We start from the raw sequence: 20,530 nt of genomic DNA, 5'->3' as shown, positions 1-20,530 counted from the left end.
AAAAAAAGACACACGGAGTCAAATGCACAAATGAATACATACATAAATACATACACTATAGACGAATATATATATATATCACACACACATATATGATTTTTCTCCCTTTTTTTTCTTATTTTTATTTGCATTCATTTATTCCTCTCTGCAGCGCTCAATTCACCTGCATTTTCATGCAACTAAGCTACGCGGAGCGAATATGGCCCCCACAGGGTAGTGGTCACTGGGACAGTGCTTTGTTGGCAGATCTATAAGTCCAGAGAGTTCTAGGACAGCTGTGCACACGACGTGCTGCTCGTCGAGAAGAATATGATCCAGCACCTTACCCTCCCCGTTTGTGGACGGATTAACCGCGGACACGCACTGCGTGTGCTGTGCACGGTAAGCGGCATATACGTCGTGTAGCGTAAGAGAATGCCCCACGCTCTCTGTGATGCGGTATCGTTTTCGTGCTACCTCACCGTCTCCATTGTTACTATTACTTTTATTATTACCATTACTACTGTATTTACTATGATAATGATTATCATTGCCAAGGTTGCTGCCGCTGTTGCCATTCTCTGGAAGACGCCATCCCCGCACCACATCGCTGCCTGGCGGCGGCTGCCCGGCGAGGGCGAACTGCAGCGGTGGGGCGGTGGGCTCCGCGTTGAAGTCCCCCGCGAGTACAACCGCCACGGTGCCATTCGGCAGCGCCTCGTACTTCCGCTTGAGTTCCTCCACCGCCCGCAGGACGTGGTGCAGCTGCCAGAGCTGGCAGGACGTCTGCTGCCAGATGAGATGGACAGTGCACACCACATACACAATGTGCGGCGGCCGACGATCACGCAGGACAGAGATGAGGGCAACGTTATGGGAGTTTACCTGTAGTCTACGACGTTCATGTTCCGTGAGGTTAACATCGGCAGAAGCTATTTCATTAAATCGGATAGGGGCAACCTCACATAATTCAAAACGATCCTCCAGGAAAAATATGCATACTCCCTCCATCTCAGAGCGTCTATGATGCGGATAACCCTTATCGTTAGAGGCGGCGTCACTCTGTGACGCACCGTAGTGTTCTACCTCTGGTGAGACAGAAACCCCCTCATGAGAAGGAGGAGTATTATCTGTCCTCAGATCCGGAATATCATCACAATAAGATCTGGGACGTCCATTAGAATCAGTTACCACCACATGGTTTCCGACAGCATGATATTGTGATCGTAACCAATCACCCAATAAACCAGGTTTGTGAAAAACATCTAAACTAACTTCCTGTAAAGCTATAATATCAGGAGCAGCATTACTGAGTTCCTCTTGTAAGAGAGAACATCTGTAATCCTCTGCTAGAGCAAAGGTTGGACAATGTGGGTATAAATCTGATGATACGAAACGCTGCGCTAAAATATTGTAACTCACCAATTTTACCATTCCATCTGCAGATGACGTACTCAAACTACTACCTATTTGAGTTTTTGCCCAACCACGAAAAACAGAAATACCACTACTTTCCTCTGATATATCACCACGACCGTCATCCTGTAATGTTTCAGCATTTAGACTAGGAAAAGTAGCACTACATAGTTTCTTTTCACGACGCTCTAAAAGAGTAGGTTGACGAACCATCTCAATATGAGAACTACCAATAGCCCGTAAAGAAGTAGGAAGTGTTTTCTCAGTCCTTTTTAAAAATGGAAGAAGTCCTGGTGGTTTTGAATCACCTCGTTGAGGGTGGTTGCTGGATTCACTTTCACATCCCAATGAAGGTTGTTCTGCTGCCGTAGGAGATGTAGTTGTCATTGTTATATACATGAAACAATATATATATATATATATGTTTGTTGTTACTGATATTGCTTTTGCGCTTCTGCTTGCCTCTTCTTTTTTCACTCGGTTGGTGGTGTTTTTTTTTTTGTTTTCTATGTTCCTCTGACTTGCTGGTTTACTTGGTACTTTCTGATGATAAGTGTATATGCTGGGGTGCTGCTGTTGCTAATTCTCCAACACCCCTTTATGAGGGAATAGAACAAAAAGAAACAATTTGAGATTAAGGGGGTGTTTTTACCCCTCCCTCCCCCAGTGCACACACGGTTCTCACGTTTTTTTTTTTTCTTATTATTCTGCCTTCTCTGTAGTACGACCTCCCTGACAAGGCTGGTGATAGGCATATGTGCGGAAAAAACAAGAGAAAGTGAAGATTAAAGCACAATCAGGAACAAAAAACAGAAACACAATGGAATAACAGTTCAAGGGACAAAGAAAATACTATTGAATCAAAGTATCTATATCTACGGCTGGAAAAAAAAAAACAAAGAAATGACTCTTGTAGTTCCACCAACGTAGAGACGAAAGCAGAAATGACAAAACATTGCCAATGAATGAAAAAAAAAAAGAATTTTCAACAACTCTTACATTGCAAAGCAACGGATACGGAAACAAGGAGAGATAGAAAGATAGTAAACACAGACATAAAGATGCACTCACACATATACACATATATAATTTGGAGAGGATAACAAAACATATCAGCAAAGAAAGGAGTAAAAAAAAGAAATGGATGGGTCTATTTCTATTCTTCTTTTTTTTTTTTTTTGCTCCTTCCCTTTCCGTTTATTTCTTTTTTCCTCTTCTCGGATCCTTCACTTTCCCGTTTTTTTTTTTTTTACTTCTTTCGTTTAGACCACTATTCAGCAGTGACCCTAATGATGAGGTTTACTATACCCTCGCCCTCGTCCTCGCCCAAGGCTGCGATACAACTCTCCTAGTTCTTCATCACGCTGCCGTAGAAGAATCTTCAGATCTTCAATATCCTTCTCCATCTTTGCTTTTGCTCTTCCCTCTTTAAATTTCAGACGTCTATTTTCATCCATTAAATCGGTATGAAGTATCCGCAACTCCTCCCGTTTTTTCTGAAGATTTTCTATTGTTCTCTTCTGCTCTTCACACTCCTCCCTTAGTGCGGTGACTTCCTTTTCTGTAACATTCAGCACCACCTGCTGCTGCAGTGCGGCGAATTGCTCATGCAGCTGAATATCCCGCTTCTCCAGCAGCCGCAGCTCCTCTGTGAGACTCCGCAGTTTTTCCCGCATCTGCAGTTGCTCCTCATACTGCCGGCCGCGTATCGCCGACACCGACCGCTCCCCCGCCCGCACCTGCGCCATCCCCCGCCGCCACTGCCGCCGCACATTCTCGAGGGTCCGCACCTCCTCCGCGAGCTCCGCCGCCTCCCGCTGCGTCGCCACCGTCTTGTTGCGGATCTCCAGCAGCTGCGGGTCGTGGGCGAGGGACCGTTCGGCCCGCCGGATTCGCAGGAGCGCCTGCCGCAGCGCCGCGTTCTTCGCCAGGAGCCGCCGCCGCACCGCTGCGAGACTTTCGCCGTTCGCCACCGAACTCCGCCGGGGGCTCAACCCACCCGCGTTGCTGCTGTTATCGTCATTGTGGCTGTGGTCGTTACTATGATGGGAATAGCGATGGGGAGTGGGGCTGCTGCCTCTACTGCTGCCACCGCCCTGCAATTCAGCCAGACGTGCCCGCTCGGCCTCAAGCACTAACACGTGTTGCTGCAATTCCTCTTCAAGACGGCGTACGGCTGCACTATCAGCAGCAGCGTTAGTCACCACCATGGGACGACAGCAGTCAAATCTATCAGTCAGTCAATAGTTTCAGCGGTTTTTTCTTTCTTTTTGCTAACGCCTCGTCCCCTTAACTGCAGCAGTAGCACCAATAAAGGAAATGGTGCCTCTAAAAGAAATGATACAAAGCAAAGCTAAAAAAAAAGTTACTGTACTATCAAGGACAAAACGAAAGAAAAAATACTATCACTAATGCTTCGTCATACAAGCAAAAATGCAAAATGACAAACCATTCAAGAGAAAGGAAAAAAAAAAAAAAAACGGAGAAAAAAAGAAAATGCTTTGAAAGAAGAGAAAGTAAGGAAACAATAGACACTATACCAAGACACAGTACACCAAAAAAAAAAAGGAAACGCAAGAAAAAAAGAAACCCGGTTAATAATGATTTGCAACGTGGACACACACAGAATCTCCTCTATCTTAATCCCAATCTTATAAAACAGAAAAAAAAGAGAACTCATTCAAATGACCTCTTAGAAATCTGATAATGGGAGTCTATAGACAATAACCAAAAAAAAAAAAAAAGAAATCCCCAGCCTCGTAGAAAAAACGTAGATGGATCCTTTATTTCCCTCAAATGCTGAAGGACATTCCGGGACGAAACCAGAGGAGAAAAAAAAGTCCCAGACACACATTCATAACTCTATCGTGAGTAAAAAACCACGAATACAGTTCAATTGAAGACACATAAATATAACGGAAAAAAAAACACAAGGGTGGGAAATAGTAATTTGCATCATGCAAAAAATTATCTATAGACTTTTAGTGGAGGAAAAGAAATTGGTTTCACATTACCAAATAATAACAATAATAAAAAGGAAAAGTTGATCTATTCTTTTTGCCCCTATTTTTATTTACTTCTTTTTCTCTTTCTTCTGTAACAGGGCATCTCTACTCATAAAAAGAGAGAGAGAGGGGGGAGAATTATTTTCATTACATCCCAAAGCAAGTGTACAAAGAAAGAGGTTCCTCAGTTGAATAAATGTATCAAGAACCACAACTCAGACACTCATCCTCCTGTCTTGATGAAGTTGGAGTGGATCCACCACTGTTTTTAATCTCCTTTAGTGTTTTGGGGTCAAGGGTAAACTTGATGGCATCCGCAGCAGGCTTGCTACGCAAGTAATACATACCAGTCTTCAAACCAGATTTCCACGTGTAGAAGTGCATAGATGTCAGCTGGCTAGACGTTGGTTTTTCCAAAAATAGATTTAAACTTTGACTCTGATCAACATATTTTCCACGGTCTGCCGCCATATCAATCAAATCTCTCTGCCGAATTTCCCAAACAACTTTATACAACTCCTTAAGATCAGATGGAATTTCCTTGATATTTTGAACAGATCCATTGTATGCAATAATCTGATTTCGCATATCATCATTCCATAAACCACATCGGACAAGATCCATAACGAGGTACTTATTAACAACAGGAAATTCACCACTTAAAACACGACGTACATAAATATTTGAAGTAAAAGGTTCAAAACATTCATTATTACCAAGAATTTGAGAAGTTGACGCAGTTGGCATTGGTGCTAACAATAAAGAGTTTCGCATACCACTCTTCTTAACACGTTCTTTTAGTGCATCCCAGTTCCATCGTCCGCTTCGTGGTTTTTTACCCCACAAATCAAACTGTAATAAACCTTCTGAAGCAGGACTTCCGGAAAATCTTTCATATGGTCCTTCTTCTTCGGCAAGATCCACGCTAGCTTCTACTGCAGCGTAATAAATTGTTTCAAAGATTTCTTCATTCATATCTTTCGCCTTACTGCTCGTAAATGGAAGTCGCAAAATTGTGAATAAATCTGCCAATCCTTGTACACCAATACCGATAGGTCGATTACGCATATTACTGTTACGTGCTTCTGGTAATGGATAGTAATTCATATCAATAACTTTGTTCAAATTCCTCGTCACAATTTTTGTTACCTCATATAGTCGTTGATGATTAAAATCATTTTTTTCTTCATCAATAAAACGAGGAAGAGCAATAGAAGCAAGGTTACATACTGCAATTTCTTCTTTAGATGAATATTCCATAATTTCTGTGCATAGATTAGAACATTTGATTACACCAATATTTTTTTGATTTGATTTCTTATTGCATGCATCTTTATAGAGCATAAAAGGAACTCCAGTTTCCATTTGTGATTCAAGTATAGCAAACCACAAATCCTGTGCTTGGATTGTTTTAACACCTCGTCCTTCCTTTTCATAACGTTCATATAACGCATTAAATTCTTCACCATAACAGTCACTCAATCCTGGTGCTGTATTTGGATCCATGAGTGTCCACTTATCACGTTTTTCCACACGTTCCATAAATAAATCAGGAATCCATAAAGCATAAAAGAGGTCACGTGCACGTTGATCTTCCTTTCCAGTATTCTTCTTTAATAAAAGGAAGTTAAAGATATCTCCATGCCAAGGTTCAAGATAAATAGCGAAAGCACCTTTGCGTTTACCACCACCCTGATCAACATAACGAGCAGTGTTATTCCACACACGAAGCATCGGTACAAGTCCATTTGATGTTCCATTAGTTCCCGCAATATAGCTTCCAGCGGAACGAATGTTATGAACATGAACACCAATACCACCAGCCATCTTACTGATAACAGCACATTGTTTAAGTGTATCATAAATTCCCTCAATACTATCTTCCTGCATTGCAACAAGGAAACATGAACTCATTTGTGGATATGGTGTACCAGAATTAAATAATGTTGGAGTGGCATGTGTAAAAAATCCTTTAGACATTAAATCATATGTTTCCTTTACACGATCCAAATTCTCACCATGTATACCCAAAGCTACACGGAGAAACATATGCTGTGGTCGTTCTACAATATCCATTTCTCCACGTGCCCTTTCAACACGAAGTAAGTAAGATCTCTCTAAAGTTCGGTATCCAAAAAATTCAAAACGCATATCACGTTCGTAATCAATAATTTTTTGTAATTCTTCGTGTCGTCTTTGTACAATATCCCACACTGCGTCTGAAATAAGTGGTGCATGACGTCCTGTACCATGAGCTATATGTTTGTACAGGATAGAAAATGTTTCAAGAACAGATGAATTTGTCACTTTATGTAGTGCTGTGACACAAAGACGTCCTCCCATAAGACCGTAGTGTGGATGTTTTGTCACGGAATATGCCGCTGTCTCAGCGACAAGCTTGTCAAGTTCCACAGTTGGAATCTCATCATATACACCATCAGCAACTGTTTCTGTTAAACGCTTCAGATCAATATATTCCATATCAAGCCCAGTAGTAACACGACTCAACCGTGCGTACACCTTTTCGGAATCGAACGGTTGCAACGTCTCATTACGCTTTTTCACCTTCAGCACCATTATTTATGTTTTTTTTGTTGTTGATGTTGTTCTTGTTTTCTTTTTTTTTTCACTTTTTTTTGTTGTTGTTACTGTGCTATTTCTTACTTGATTTTCTTTTCTTTCTTGTTTTTATTTCTTCTTTTATTTGGCTATATGGAATTCACTCTTTGTTTTTTTTTTTCTCCCCCAAACTTCTCTTTTTTTTCATGTATTTGGAAGATATAGAAATAAGAAAGTAAAATAAAAAAAAAAGAAAAATAAGCAAAAAAGAAAAAATAATGATAATACATTTTATTATGGGAATATCATCTCAAATTACAGACTCCTTCACTTAACTTTCTGTAGCATCTAGTTAGACAGGTAAAACATAGGTTGAGCGTCTCCACATTGCTGCGGAGAAAAACATGACACTCGAACACCACCCTCTCGCAACGCCACGCCGTAGAGAAGTTTCCACACACCCTAACCCCACCACGATTAGACGTTGTTACGACTTCGCACCACACCATTCATTCCTCACTTCCCCCTTTCTCTCTTTCTTCTTTTCCTTTTCTTCCCCAACCTCTCCTCCATCTTCCTCTTCCTCTCTGCGAGCCTGGGCGTTAGTCGAGTTTCGTCTCGAGGTCCCACGCCTGCGCAAAGACGAGGAGCGGGCGGGAGGCACCGGCGGCGCGGAGGGAGTAGACGCCGGCGGGGAGAACAACTCGCAGCGTTGAGACCTCCCCGGCCGCCGCGGAGCCGACCGTCAGCCACCGCGAGGGCCCCCCCAACTCCTCCCGGATCTCCAGAAACACCCGCCCCCCCTCCTTATTTTTATTGTTATTATTGTGGTGCTCCCCTCGTCCTCTCTTCTTGTGGTTGAGGCGGGGGTCTCCGGCGACGTCCGGGGAGGAGGAGGAGGGCGGGGCCGCCACGCTGGTGAGTTGCATGCGGCAGCCCACCTCCAGTGAGACATGGATGTGCGGCTCAATCTCAAAGCTGATGCCTTTCTTCACAACCGACTCCGTCTCGGTAAACCAGTACTGGCTGTTCATGGAACGTGGAGGAGGCTTTACGAAACGAACTGTGTTGCCATCACGCGAGAATGATATGTGCTTTCTCCGAGACTCTGTCGTTGCAACACCAATACGCTTTGACTTATTATTTTTTGTGTTAGCATGCCGCATATCTGCTGGTCTCTCTCCGTATGTTTGTATGTGTATATATGGATATGTGTTTTGCTCGTGTTACTTATGCGAGCTAACGTAGTTTGTTTTGTCTCCCTTGTTAATGCACCTGTGGATGTGTCCAACCCTTCGTTGTTGTTGTTTTTTTTTTTGTTTGTTTCTTTGACTCCCCAGAAGTCGTGTGATAATATCTCTTCACAGTTGGGGTCAAATAGCTGCGCGCGAGTCGTCCACGAAGCCTTCCACCCCCTTTAACCTCCACCCGAAAGAACAGAGAAAAGAACACGAAGGAAACAAAAAAAAAAACATATGAAGTCGAACAAATAATATAACAATAAAAACATCTAAAAGTATCAGAAGTTTTCCTGTTTGCACAGAGAAAAAAAGGATCAAGATGAGTTGGTAGGTCCATTTAGTATCCCCTCAAAGGACGTTGATACCTATGTTTTTGTCATAATTTCATGAGTTAAAAATAAATTTAAAACAACTTCTGTTTCCTTCAATGCGTTTTAAATAAAACCAGCAAATACATTGTAAATTCTTGAGCCGTACTTTGGATGGAAGGAGGAAACCTATTGAAATATAAAGAACAAACCATTGATTATTCAAAAAAGCTTCAAGATCTCTTTTTCTTCGTTTTGTACCACCAGAATGGCGATATTCAATTCGCCATTAACAAAAAAAAGAAACAGTGAAGACAAAAAAAAAAACAGTTTTTTTTTCTTTTCTGTACTTTGCATAGAAAAGAAAAGAAAAAGTAATAACTTATCATCCCGGTGAACATTCAAGAAATACAATTAATGCCTTTATTTCCTTTTTTTCACCCTTCTCATGTTCCTCCAATCACATCATATATATATATATATATATTCTTTTGCAATGTTTCCATTTTATCCTTTCTTCTTTTTTGCTATTTTAGTTGGAAATTGGTGGAAGTGTCCAGAGTCGAACGTGTCTGCCATCTGCACCCCCACTTGTAGCGAGTCCCTCGCCGTTCTGTATGAACACTACCCGATCCACACGATCCCCTTCATGACAATCATGCAATTGCATAACAGACCCCAGTGTGAAGAGCGCATTAGAAGAAGAAGTTGTCTTTGTTGTCTTTGGTGTTAATTGGCGGTAAACCACAACATCACCACCGCGGGAGAGCGCCACGGCAAGTCGCTCGTGATGTGAGGAGCCATAAATACACACAGTCATTTGAACAGGAGATTCTGAGTCCCACCCTGCAAAGGTGGAATCCATAAATTCTCCAACAAGAGTTGGTAGACGCTCCACCTTAGCATTGACGGTATTAGACTCAATATTGTAAATTTTACAACAACCATCTTCTGTCAAAACGAGAAGATATTCACACGTATTGAATGATGGAACGTTTTTGGAGGTAAGTGCTATTGTCGAAACACGCAACTTAATATCACTCTCCACGTGTACACTATTATTTAGGTTAAACTCATTCCTATCTGAAAGGATTTGCAGCGTTGCCACACGCGCTTCCTTAAGAAATGATCCCCCTACGGCAATGGTGGTATCTTGTTGTGCCCATGCTAATGCATTACCCACTTTAAATTTCTTTTTCCCAAGAAACACCGCAGTATGAAGATTAAACACTTCAACTTCACAGTCCTTCTCATGCAGCATTACAATAAGTTCACTATTTTCACCTGCTACTCCCCATGGTGGGAGGGAAGAGACTAGTCGACGACCAGGCAATTTACAGCTTGTTTGCAGTGTTAATTGACAGTTATTACCAATTGAAAATACAAAAAAACTGTCATTGTTTCTCTCACCCACAACAAATCTTGAACCATCATATGAAAAGGCTGCCGAACGCACTTCTACCTTTCCATCATCACCTGTAGCATGCATAACAGCATCATCAACAGAAACAAAATATTTTTCTTGTAATTCTTTTCCACGTGACATAAAGGCACGATTTGAGTTTTGTGGATACAAACGTGCCCGTCGCTTGCTGCGGCAGTTAATAAATAAAAACCTTTGACATGGTGAAAGAATAAGTGCATCTACTTCAGGAAAACCACGTATAACAGAGGTAGGTTCTATTTTCTTTTCTTGTTTAGACCTTCCTTCTCCAGTGGAACCAGCAGCGAGAGTATTCTCCTTGGTTTTTGACTTTTCATCATTCTCATGCTCATTATTTTTCTTTCCTTGTCGCTTTTCTAACAAAGAAGCAGATGATGAATTATCCTTTAGTGTATCATTGTTGTTATCATCATAAGTATTATTTCTATTATTTACACCACAACGCTGTGAAAACTTGTATTGTACCAGTACCATCAAGAGTGACAAAACAACTCCCACAAAGACGAAAGACACCATATTCAATGGCTCTCCCAATAAGACCTGGAAGAAGTTTGTAACAATCTGTGAAACGCTCATTTCCACTTTAACTTTTTCGTTTTTTTTCCCCTAATAAAAGTGTAATTTGTATGTATTACTGAGACAGTTAGAACCCAAACAATCCCATTTTGGCGGAGAATTAAGAGAGGGTAAAAGAAAAAAAAAGCTACTTTATTTCGCGTACGAAATCATACATAAACAAAGAAATGATTAAAAAAAAAGAAAAACAAAACAACATAAACTATATCATTTACACCGGTGAGGAGGAAGATAATAATAAAAACAACGAAACTGCATTCAAACCCTTCTGCGACTGAATAGAACCACAGAAAGGGCAGTATGCCACGGATGGAGTGTTTGAATCGATAACTATGGATTCCTTTGTCAAACATGTAGTACACTCAAAGTGAAACAGAAATAATTCTCCATCCTTAGACTCAGCAAGGACGCCCATATCATCTAAAATGAGAGTTCTATATACTGATGATGGGGCATGAACATCTTTAAGACCACTTTTTATTTTCATCCCATTCTCAAGATCAACCTGTTGGTTTGGTTACTGTTGACTAATAGAAACTGGAGGTATTCTGAATGAGCAGCTTCGTCTTGACGTATGATGAGGATGGTTAAGTAGTAAATCACGTATTTCATTGACATCGGCACTATTATTATCATCACTATTGTTTTTGTTAACCCTAAATTTATCTCCGCTTCAGACATTAGAACTATTTGTCGGTGTGAGTTCTATGACTTCTGCAATGTAGGGTGTATCTGGGGATGATGGTGGTAACTCTAACGATTTGGGTAATTCTGCAGAGGAATTGGTGTTATGTATGTGGTGCTGCAAACGTGTACGGAGCTGTTCCAGTCGTAATTGATGTTGTAAACAAACTTTTTTTAGCGGTGAAGTCTCATTGTCTACATTAGAAACAGTCGCAGAGAAGAGTCCAGAAGGGACACAGGTCATGCAACCATCGAAAGAAGATCGTTTCTTTTTTTTTTTCTTTCTTTCTTTCTTTCTTTCTTTCTTTTTCGCATAAATAAATAAATAAATAAATAATACAGAAATAAATAAATAAAAACGGATATTAATACACACACAATAAAAAAAAATATCAGTACAAGCAGACCAGTACCAAAAGAGAAAAGAGAGAAACATATTAATGAACATGGTATTCCGAATAATAATGTCAATTAAAAAAAAAAGATGCTTCTATTTTTAGACGGCACTTTTTCAAAAAAAAATTCTGGAGCAACAAAATGACACACTCCCACTCACAGGCATAAACAATAACAACAAGAATTAAACTGAAGTCTGCGAGTTATAACAAGATGACCAGTTTACCGTGTGTACGCATGTGTGTGTGTGTGTGTTCGTGTTAAACACATGGAAAGAAAACAAAAACAATAAATGTGAATCAAACTAAGGAATGCTCTATTTGAAGTGGCATCCTTGTTACGGGATCGCGAATGAGTGTGTAATCCTTCTTAAAATCATTAGACTCAAAGAAGGCGTTCAGCGCCTCCTTTGACACATTTGTTGTACAGTGCTCCAGTTGTGAAACATCAATACGTACTTTAGTCGGCTCCACCCCACCAGACATCTGCCGCTCAAAACTGCGGATAGAGTGTATAGCAACTTTAATATGGTGTTGAATAAGTGGAAGTGGTTCTGTATCCGAGTCAAAGTATTTTCGAAATCGGCTTTCCATCGAACTACGTTGGCTGTACTTCTGTGTTTGAATAAAACAACGTAGAAAGAGGGATATAGCGGCACTTACATCTTCATCACGGACAAAATCACGGAGATAAACTCGGGCGTGTGCCTCTGATAAACGTATAATAGACTCCATATGACGTACAGTAATAGCCACACCTCCATGTTTAGATTCCTGTCGTAATTCCGTATAAAGTCGTGCAATAGTATTAGCATCAATGTTAGAAACTCGTGGATGACAGTGTGCTTTGGCGTACATAATGTATTTTCTAAGCAATGACTGAGGTAGAGGTTTATTGCTAGAAGGATCATCATCTTCTTGCATTGGTTTATTCATAACACTTTGACGCAAACTTTGTAGTTGTTGCTCAATTGAATAACGTTCATTTTCTGTTGTTGTGTTTTCTAATAAATGACGAAGTTTTGACAACTTTTCATGTAATTCCCGTTCAGAACGTTTATTTTCTTCCTGTGATCGAGGATGATTTCGAATATGTGAATGACAAACAAAGGTTGCCAATTTTTCATCCAATTCCACATTAACTTCATCTCGTACAACAAAGAGAAGATCAAAACGAGATAAAATAGGAGTTGTAAGATTTACATTCGCATCAAATGATAAAGATGGATCATAACGTCCACCGATGGGATTAGCTGCTGCAAGAATACTACATCGAGCTGATAATGTGGTAACTATACCACCACGAGCCACTGATATAGTTTGTTGTTCCATAGCTTCATGAATAGAAGTACGATCTTGATCAGACATTTTATCAAACTCATCGATAAGACAACTACCACGATCTGCAATAACAAGTGCGCCCCCCTCTAACACAAAATCTCCAGTTATACTATCCTTGTGTACAGAGGCTGTTAGACCTACTGCAGTAGAACCTCGTCCTGTAGTAAAGACGGCACGATTAGCTGTTTTTTCTACAAATTTTAAAAATTGAGATTTAGCACATCCTGGGTCTCCAACAAGTAGAACATTAATATCACCACGAATACGATGTGATTGGTCTCCACCTACGTCTTTTGGTACACCTCCAAGCATGGCAAGAAGAAGTCCAAGTTTAATATCTTCACGTCCCTGAATACTTGGGGCAATAGAATGTAATAATTTTCGTTTAATATTTGGATGCTTCGCGAGTTCTAATATACGAGTTCTCTCATCATCAGGGAGTCTAAAACTACCTACTTCCGCACTTCGACGTATTACATTATTAGCATGTAAAACTGTAGTAAATACAGGAAACCCTTGACGACTATTTAATAAAGGATCAAAATTATTACGGTATATACCAGTAACATCTACTTCTTCTCCAGGGTTTGCACGGTCAATGAGATCATTCGTAAGAATAACTTCCAAACTACGTGGTAATCGACCAGGTGGTACTTTTCCTGGAGATTCTTGTAACATAATGGTTTGATGATTACGATACTCTGTAAGAATCATATTCACACGAAAAGGACCTTTGCTATGACAACTAGGACACATATTAACACGCTGCTCTTTATCCCCACGTTGGTAAATAGGACCAATAATATAACTACACCGTACACAATCGTAACGAACAGCTTGCATTTGAGGATAAACAGGGGATCTTCTAATAACTACACCTTCTACACGTACCAAAACATTCATATGAATTTGACGAAAATCTCGAATAGGATCGCATATTGGTAAATCACAAATACGAACCAAAATATGTCGGTGTACTTTTCGATAATGTGGAAAAAGTCGAAAAACAAAGTAATTTGCCGCATCTTCAAGTAACTCTATCATAAGATCAGGAACATCAACAAGCCATAGTGCTAGTATAGAATCATAAGCACGACTAAGATGACTGTAACTAAGTTGAAAACTTTCTTCATTTTCACGTGTCATTAAATTTACCTTTTGTTCATACACACTTACTCCATGTTCCACATAATTTAAATAAAAATTGTAAATACGGTTTTTAACTACACGACGTGGAAGTTCTTGTGCAAGCCATTCTACCAAATCACACTGTGGTTGACGCCAATCAAAATCCATTGCCTCAAGATCCCCACGCACATAAACACCATCATCCTTGGCATCTGCAGCATTATCATCATTGTTACTATTATTATTATTATTATTATTATTATTATTATTATTATTGCCATCTCCATTATGTTCAGCTCCCTCACCTCCTGTTTCCCCATTACTGTAATCATCCTCCGCACTTATGAGAGAATCCTCATCATCCACATCACTAAATACACCTTCTTCCAATTGCTGCTGTTCAACCCGTAGTCGCTGCTCCATCGCCTTCCGTCTGTCCAGCATCGCATCCACCGCCATTCGTCCTGCCTCAGAAATGGCAGACACATCACTGTTGTCATCTATCCAATCCTCATCTGCCACATCGTCGTCTGTGATATCGCTCTCATTATCTGGGTTGAGATAATCTTGCTCGTAGTTCTCGCCAAAGAGATCCTCGCCGAGTTCCTCATCCTCGTCGGGCTCCTCATCACTTCTACGCACACGGTCAACCGAGTTCTCCTCCCGTCCACGCTTGCGACGCGGTGCCATAAAGTGCACTATCCAACCTGGTAAAGAGATTAGCAAATATATATACATATATATATATATATATATATATATAAATATATAAAGGAAAAATAAAAAGGGAATCAACAAAATAAAACAAAAATTCCGCACATTGAACAGGAAATATAATAATTGTTCTGTATTCATTTCGCTACTCTCACTCTTTCTCTCTTTCAGTGTGTTTTCAATGGATAAGCTTATTATTTCATCAAAACAAGCACAAATACAAAGACTCACCTCTCCTTCTCTCACTACTCATGGAGAATCTCATGAAAGCACTCCATAGAGAGAGTGAGAAAAAAAAGGAAAAATAATGTGCCGTGCAAACTAATAATAATAATAATAATAATAATAATAATAATAATAATAATAATAATAATAATAATAATAATAATAATAATAAATAAAAACCCAACAAAGAAAAAATCTAAAAACAGAGCAAAAAATAACCAAGCAAAATTAAATAAATCTGTCAAGAAATTATTATTATTATTATTCTGTACCCTTGATTAAAATAGACTTTCCCAAGAGAACAACCTAACCCTGTCTCTCTCTCTCTCTCTCTCTTTCTCTCTAAACATCCTTTTACGTTACGAGGTCAACAACCCCACTCTTCACATTCAACAAGAAATGTTCACCACTTTTTATCTCATCCAAGTTAACGTACTCATCATTACCTATCAGTACAGAAGGAGGTTTCAAAAAAGGTTTCCCTTTCAAAAATGTCCTGCGGCGACTCCAACGCTTCCTCCTCGCTCCCATTTGACTTATTAACGCTTGCGTAACCCAAACAGGGGATTTGTAACCCTGCTCCCATGCACGCATAGAAAGTAACATCTTTACTTCACCCAAGTACATTTTATTCCCAGCATCACAGGGAAAATATGTTGGCCACCACTCTAGCGCGTCCGAAGGAATATTTATGTCAGAAATGTTGTAAAAAATAGGAATAAACATTTCTGATTGTGTTCGCTCCTCTGGCACAGTAACAACACCTGGTAAAGGTTTCCATGTATCACCAAGGTATTTGAGTGCAGATGCTGGTATCCACATATTAGAGTGTTCTGGTTTTATGCGTTGCTGGCGTGCACAATCGACCAATATTCGTCCAAAAAGTGGTATTTGAATTAAAAAATGAGTTGGAGTCCTCTTTATAATTTCTTCTACAATTTCAGGCTCTTCAAATTGATCAGAGTTAAAAAAACAAAAATATTTCTTTTTTGAAAAATGAAATTTAGTAGATTCTATGGGCCCAGAATACACTATACCCTGTTCTTGTGGCTTCAATTTCAAATATTGACTAACCTCTGGTGTGTGAAGAATAAAATTAGCTTGTGAAAACCCATGAAGAAGTGAAAATTTTTTTAACCTTTCCATAAATTGTGAATTCTTCAAAAAAGAAGAGATATTACCTGATAATCCCACCAAGAGAGGAGTTGAAAATTTCGATGTTTCCTCAGCCATTCGACGGTGTCTAATAACTGAAGAAGATTCAGTTGCCAGTGAAGCTAGAAAAGGATAGGCACGTACTTTATTTTCACCAATAAAGACACCACTCACCGCCAAATCAATTTCCCGTGTGGTAGGGAATACACTATAATCTTCAAACTGATCGGCACAAAAGTATTCTACAGGTTGCACATTCCCCTGACCTGAGAAATAAGCAGTAAATATCGGTGGACCATCTTTTAAACGTTCTGTATTAAGACGAGTACCATGCAATTCTCCTTCCTTTTTTGTTAGCCAAGTACGAGAAATGTAACCAAATTGAGAAGCTTTTCGACGCATAAGAAGAGCTACAGCAGGAGGAAACAATTGATTGGTAAATGTATGTGGTTCATACGTAATACAATCTGTAGGGTTATAACGTCCTGCATAAAGGGTTTTTTCTGCGTTCACCCTATGACGGCCATTGGCCCTTAGTTTTACCCAGTAGGGACTTTTAAAACCATTCTTCTTACCTAACTCAGCAAACTCTTTCCAAAGATTTTCACGATGTGGTGCACCTTTTGCCGTTAATGGAAATGAGCTACAAGCACCTCTCATGATATCATCTTTATAACGTTCAAAAAATTCTACATCAGTCGTATGTGCAGCATTTACCAAGACACTATCAAAACCAATAACTTCTGCATTGATTACACCACAACCTGGAATTAGTGAGATATCACATAGAATTGCATTGGGTAGAATAGTGGCCCCACTCCTTAACTTTCCTACCAACCTTTTAGGTACCCATACATCACTCGTCAAATTATGGCGCTGTGCAAACTCCATGAGACCACGGCTTGTCTCTTCTGGAAATACGGCACCAGTGAATAGGCGAGGTGCTTTTCGTCGAATTGTAGACATGGATCTTTTTCCCCAGAACAAACACAATCCCTAGAATCTAGAGAGAAATACCCTTAATTCTTTGTTTATATCCCGAGGTACAGACCTACCTGGTACTATTCAAGATATGACAAGAATAAAGAAAGAAATAAAAAAACAAAATACGTGAGACATGAATTGGAGTAGAATATTTATCCCTGGAGAGAAATCTAAAAGGATACTAATAATAATAAGCAAAAAAAAAAGACTTACTGTTTCCATTAAAATAAAAAAAAAATAAATAAATAAGTACTAGGACAAAGCATTTCTGGGCAAACCTCCCGTTTCATGCAATGTCTGTGACAATTGTACCATACGTGCAGCAAGGCACTCAGACATCTCATTACCACATGCCTTTAGTTCTTCCGCAACCTTTTCCCGCTCAAGAGCTTGTCTTAAAACTCGACGACGGCACAAACGATATTCAACAAGAATTTGAGCCTTTTGAGGTTCTATGGATACAACAGAAGTATCAGACGTTACGCTATTTTCATCTAAGGTTAAGCTCACCACATCTACCTTGGGGGAATCTAAAAGACTAGCACGAGAAGGACGACCGCGTTTTACATTTTTGCGCAAAGGAATTTGACAGTTCTTCTCCGATTCTATCACTTCATGCCTTGAAGACGTTATAAGTTGCGCAATCTCACGGAGACGACTCATGTCTTCTTCAATACGATAATCTAATTCTCTCATTCGCCGAAGATAACGCCAAGCATCCGATCTGGCACTTTCTGAACTTGCAACAAAGAACTCCAGCTGATTCATTATAACCAAAAAAATAAAAATAAAAGAATTATTATAAACGAAGTAATAATTCCTCGTAACTTGTCTAGAGTAGAGAATCCTACTAATATGATCTTGATACGGTCATGTACAAGCAAATATTTCTTTGTGAATATTACTCAGCCTGAGAAGAACAAAAACAAAAAAAATGTGTAGATAAAATCAACAGACAGATCAACAACATAAGAAAGAAGAGAAAAAAAAACAGAAAAACGTGAAACCAAAATATATATATATATATATATATATATATATATATATATATATATAGAAATTCTCACATAACCACAAGATGCACACTCAGGCGCAAATATGTTGAAAAATATGCAAAATGGGGGGAAAATAATACATATGGAATACAAGTGCAAAAACGAGGTCTCTACCACGCATGTAACTTTCTACAACACATGTAGAGCTTTTTCCATAAGTATGGATGGCTTTCTTCTTTTCTCAGTCTTATTAACTCCAAGAGATCCTTTCTTTTTTTTTATCATCTGAGTTCGTCCTCCCGTAACGCGTTAAGTTTTTTTTTTTACTTACTCTTGATTCTAGTTTTTTTTTTTTTTGTTTCCTTCGCCATCCAGCCCATTATTACCTTTTTTTGCTTATTTTTTTTTTTTCAGTCAGCACGATGTGTTAGAATACCACGATGATAGGTAGAAAAATTAGCCATATATTACCCCCGCTCATAACAATAATGTTTTTACTATATCCCAGGGACCGTATCAAGAGAGACAGAAGCAGAATAAAATATGTATACGTTTTTATGAATGTCTGATTATAACTAAGTCCCCATTTTGCTCGCCTTATATATATATATATATATATTAGGAGAACTCTATGCAGATGCCAGTATTTCCACTGAGAAGAAATGATACCCAGTGAGCACCTTAGCAACACATTTCTCCTAATTCCCTAAACAGAGACACCGCTCCACTGCCATCCTGGAGAAGATAAGGGTTGCTCTCTTAACTCATATACACCAATTGTGTCATTTCCAGCATAAACAAGACCCATCTCTTGTGGACACCATCTACGTACTTCACGACGAACAGGGTAACCCTTCACCAACTTGTAATGTGTATAGAGATATTCATGAAATCGCCAATCACCTGTTGAAGCCACATCGCCAATGTAAATAAGAATTCTACCTCCTGCCTGTGTAAAGTACTCTAAAGCTTCAAATCCCATTGAACTTTGTTCTTCTTGTGGTGAACCAAAAGGGGGCCAACAAAGAAGCAGAACGGCACTGGGGCAATGAAGAGAAAGCAAGGATGCTGGACCACCAAGTGAAACCGCAACACTGTATGGACAATTCAGCGCAACCTCATCAAAAGCATAAATTGGAAGTTTTTTTCCTGGATAAAATGAAGCATTTACATTATCAAAGGAAGAAGGACCTAGTGATGCATCTGGACCTTTTGGAACCGCTGGAACACCATTTGCCACACGATTAAATACATGTTCAATGTATCCTGCACCACTACCAATACTAACAAGACAACTCATTTCTGGTAATGTCCTGTAAGCTGCATCTAATGCATCCTTAACATGTTTAGGTGAAACCAAGCTCCATGCAAATACGGATGATGCCATACGGTGAGCTTCATACGTTAATGGTACTTTTAAAATGTCTGGTAATATATCCCGGTACTCATCAATTAGATTTTTAAAAACCTGATAATCATCTCCAGCAGCCATAAAGACCGCTTCAATTAAATACGTTATATGAGGATAATAGCACATAAGGGAGCAACGAGGGCAATGACGGTAATAATATAGTTCACCAACCTTGCTTTGACTACTCTCTTGTATTCCATCAAATCCACATACCGCGCAACTCCAAATATCCTTATCCTCTTCCAATCGTGATTTTTCAATAAGTCGTTCAAGCTCTTTTTCTGCACTTGTTGCAGGTTCTACCATAGGTATTTTTCCGTCTGTATGTGGTAAAAAACAAATACGACCAAAGGGGCAAAATCCATACTCTTCATATACAGGACACGCATCTAGCTCACCCCAAAAAGTTGTTGAAGTTACAGGTGGTAACGGCGGTGGAAGTCCTCCTGTTGCCTCATGGTACGGTGACGGTCGAGCAATCATGACGTGTTTAGACGCCCTCCGTTGATTACCATACACTCCAGCAGAGTAGGCCAAAAGCTTGCACATGGCACAAGCACAGATATTTTTATCTACACCCTGTGTAATCGATTCTGTCATTTTAGTAACTGTATCGAGTCCAAGGAGAAAAAAAAAAGAAAAAGAAGAAAGAAGAACCTATAGCCGCTAGTCTTCAGTACTATAAAGAAAAAATACCATAGTAGAAAAAAAAAGAGAAAAAAAGACCGAGAACAAGGATAGCATTTTCGAACGAAAAAAAAAATTACGTTTTCCGCCTTTATCCCTATCAAATCAAAGTTAATGTAGAATTGCATGGCAATTCCGGGACACCAGTCCCTGTAGATAAATACTAAAGAGGCATCAAAAAGGACATGTGATAGGGACTTTCTACTTTTTTTTATCAGTTTTGATTTTTTTTTCTGGTTCATGCGGGTGTCTTTCTTTCATATTTTGAGCCTCTGTGCATGTA

The 20,530-nt window shown here is 39.5% G+C and overlaps 10 protein-coding genes across 10 annotated transcripts; all 10 read right to left on the bottom strand.

Moving 5' to 3' along the window:
• Positions 1 to 171: 171 nt before the first annotated feature.
• LSM04_006524 (Endonuclease/exonuclease/phosphatase) lies at positions 172 to 1,794 on the bottom strand (the record flags this gene model as incomplete). Its single annotated transcript, XM_067330691.1, has 1 exon — positions 172 to 1,794. The coding sequence occupies one exon, from the start codon at positions 1,792 to 1,794 to the stop codon at positions 172 to 174; it is 1,623 nt and encodes a 540-aa protein (XP_067188557.1).
• An 887-nt stretch (positions 1,795 to 2,681) lies between these two features.
• On the bottom strand, positions 2,682 to 3,605 carry LSM04_006746 (uncharacterized protein; the record flags this gene model as incomplete). Its single annotated transcript, XM_067330690.1, has 1 exon — positions 2,682 to 3,605. One exon carries the CDS (start codon positions 3,603 to 3,605, stop codon positions 2,682 to 2,684), a length of 924 nt encoding a protein of 307 aa, XP_067188563.1.
• A 996-nt stretch (positions 3,606 to 4,601) lies between these two features.
• Positions 4,602 to 6,977, bottom strand: LSM04_008657 (Ribonucleotide reductase large subunit; the record flags this gene model as incomplete). The annotated part of the gene is made up of 1 exon (XM_067330689.1): positions 4,602 to 6,977. One exon carries the CDS (start codon positions 6,975 to 6,977, stop codon positions 4,602 to 4,604), a length of 2,376 nt encoding a protein of 791 aa, XP_067188581.1.
• A 584-nt stretch (positions 6,978 to 7,561) lies between these two features.
• Positions 7,562 to 8,125, bottom strand: LSM04_001361 (uncharacterized protein; the record flags this gene model as incomplete). The annotated part of the gene is made up of 1 exon (XM_067330688.1): positions 7,562 to 8,125. One exon carries the CDS (start codon positions 8,123 to 8,125, stop codon positions 7,562 to 7,564), a length of 564 nt encoding a protein of 187 aa, XP_067188505.1.
• A 915-nt stretch (positions 8,126 to 9,040) lies between these two features.
• On the bottom strand, positions 9,041 to 10,528 carry LSM04_005504 (uncharacterized protein; the record flags this gene model as incomplete). Its single annotated transcript, XM_067330687.1, has 1 exon — positions 9,041 to 10,528. The coding sequence occupies one exon, from the start codon at positions 10,526 to 10,528 to the stop codon at positions 9,041 to 9,043; it is 1,488 nt and encodes a 495-aa protein (XP_067188547.1).
• Positions 10,529 to 11,201: 673 nt separating this feature from the next.
• LSM04_006778 (uncharacterized protein) lies at positions 11,202 to 11,456 on the bottom strand (the record flags this gene model as incomplete). Its single annotated transcript, XM_067330686.1, has 1 exon — positions 11,202 to 11,456. The coding sequence occupies one exon, from the start codon at positions 11,454 to 11,456 to the stop codon at positions 11,202 to 11,204; it is 255 nt and encodes an 84-aa protein (XP_067188564.1).
• A 451-nt stretch (positions 11,457 to 11,907) lies between these two features.
• Positions 11,908 to 14,766, bottom strand: LSM04_002170 (DNA replication licensing factor Mcm2; the record flags this gene model as incomplete). The annotated part of the gene is made up of 1 exon (XM_067330685.1): positions 11,908 to 14,766. One exon carries the CDS (start codon positions 14,764 to 14,766, stop codon positions 11,908 to 11,910), a length of 2,859 nt encoding a protein of 952 aa, XP_067188508.1.
• A 603-nt stretch (positions 14,767 to 15,369) lies between these two features.
• Positions 15,370 to 17,136, bottom strand: LSM04_000773 (uncharacterized protein; the record flags this gene model as incomplete). Its single annotated transcript, XM_067330683.1, has 1 exon — positions 15,370 to 17,136. One exon carries the CDS (start codon positions 17,134 to 17,136, stop codon positions 15,370 to 15,372), a length of 1,767 nt encoding a protein of 588 aa, XP_067188497.1.
• A 270-nt stretch (positions 17,137 to 17,406) lies between these two features.
• Positions 17,407 to 17,922, bottom strand: LSM04_000588 (uncharacterized protein; the record flags this gene model as incomplete). Its single annotated transcript, XM_067330682.1, has 1 exon — positions 17,407 to 17,922. The coding sequence occupies one exon, from the start codon at positions 17,920 to 17,922 to the stop codon at positions 17,407 to 17,409; it is 516 nt and encodes a 171-aa protein (XP_067188494.1).
• Positions 17,923 to 18,855: 933 nt separating this feature from the next.
• On the bottom strand, positions 18,856 to 20,160 carry LSM04_004847 (uncharacterized protein; the record flags this gene model as incomplete). The annotated part of the gene is made up of 1 exon (XM_067330681.1): positions 18,856 to 20,160. The coding sequence occupies one exon, from the start codon at positions 20,158 to 20,160 to the stop codon at positions 18,856 to 18,858; it is 1,305 nt and encodes a 434-aa protein (XP_067188539.1).
• Positions 20,161 to 20,530: the final 370 nt, after the last annotated feature.

This window comes from Trypanosoma melophagium (genome assembly GCF_022059095.1).
Source record: "Trypanosoma melophagium isolate St. Kilda chromosome Unknown ctg36segment0, whole genome shotgun sequence".
Lineage (NCBI taxonomy): Eukaryota > Euglenozoa > Kinetoplastea > Trypanosomatida > Trypanosomatidae > Trypanosoma > Trypanosoma melophagium.
This window is presented reverse-complemented; position numbering and strand designations above follow the sequence as displayed.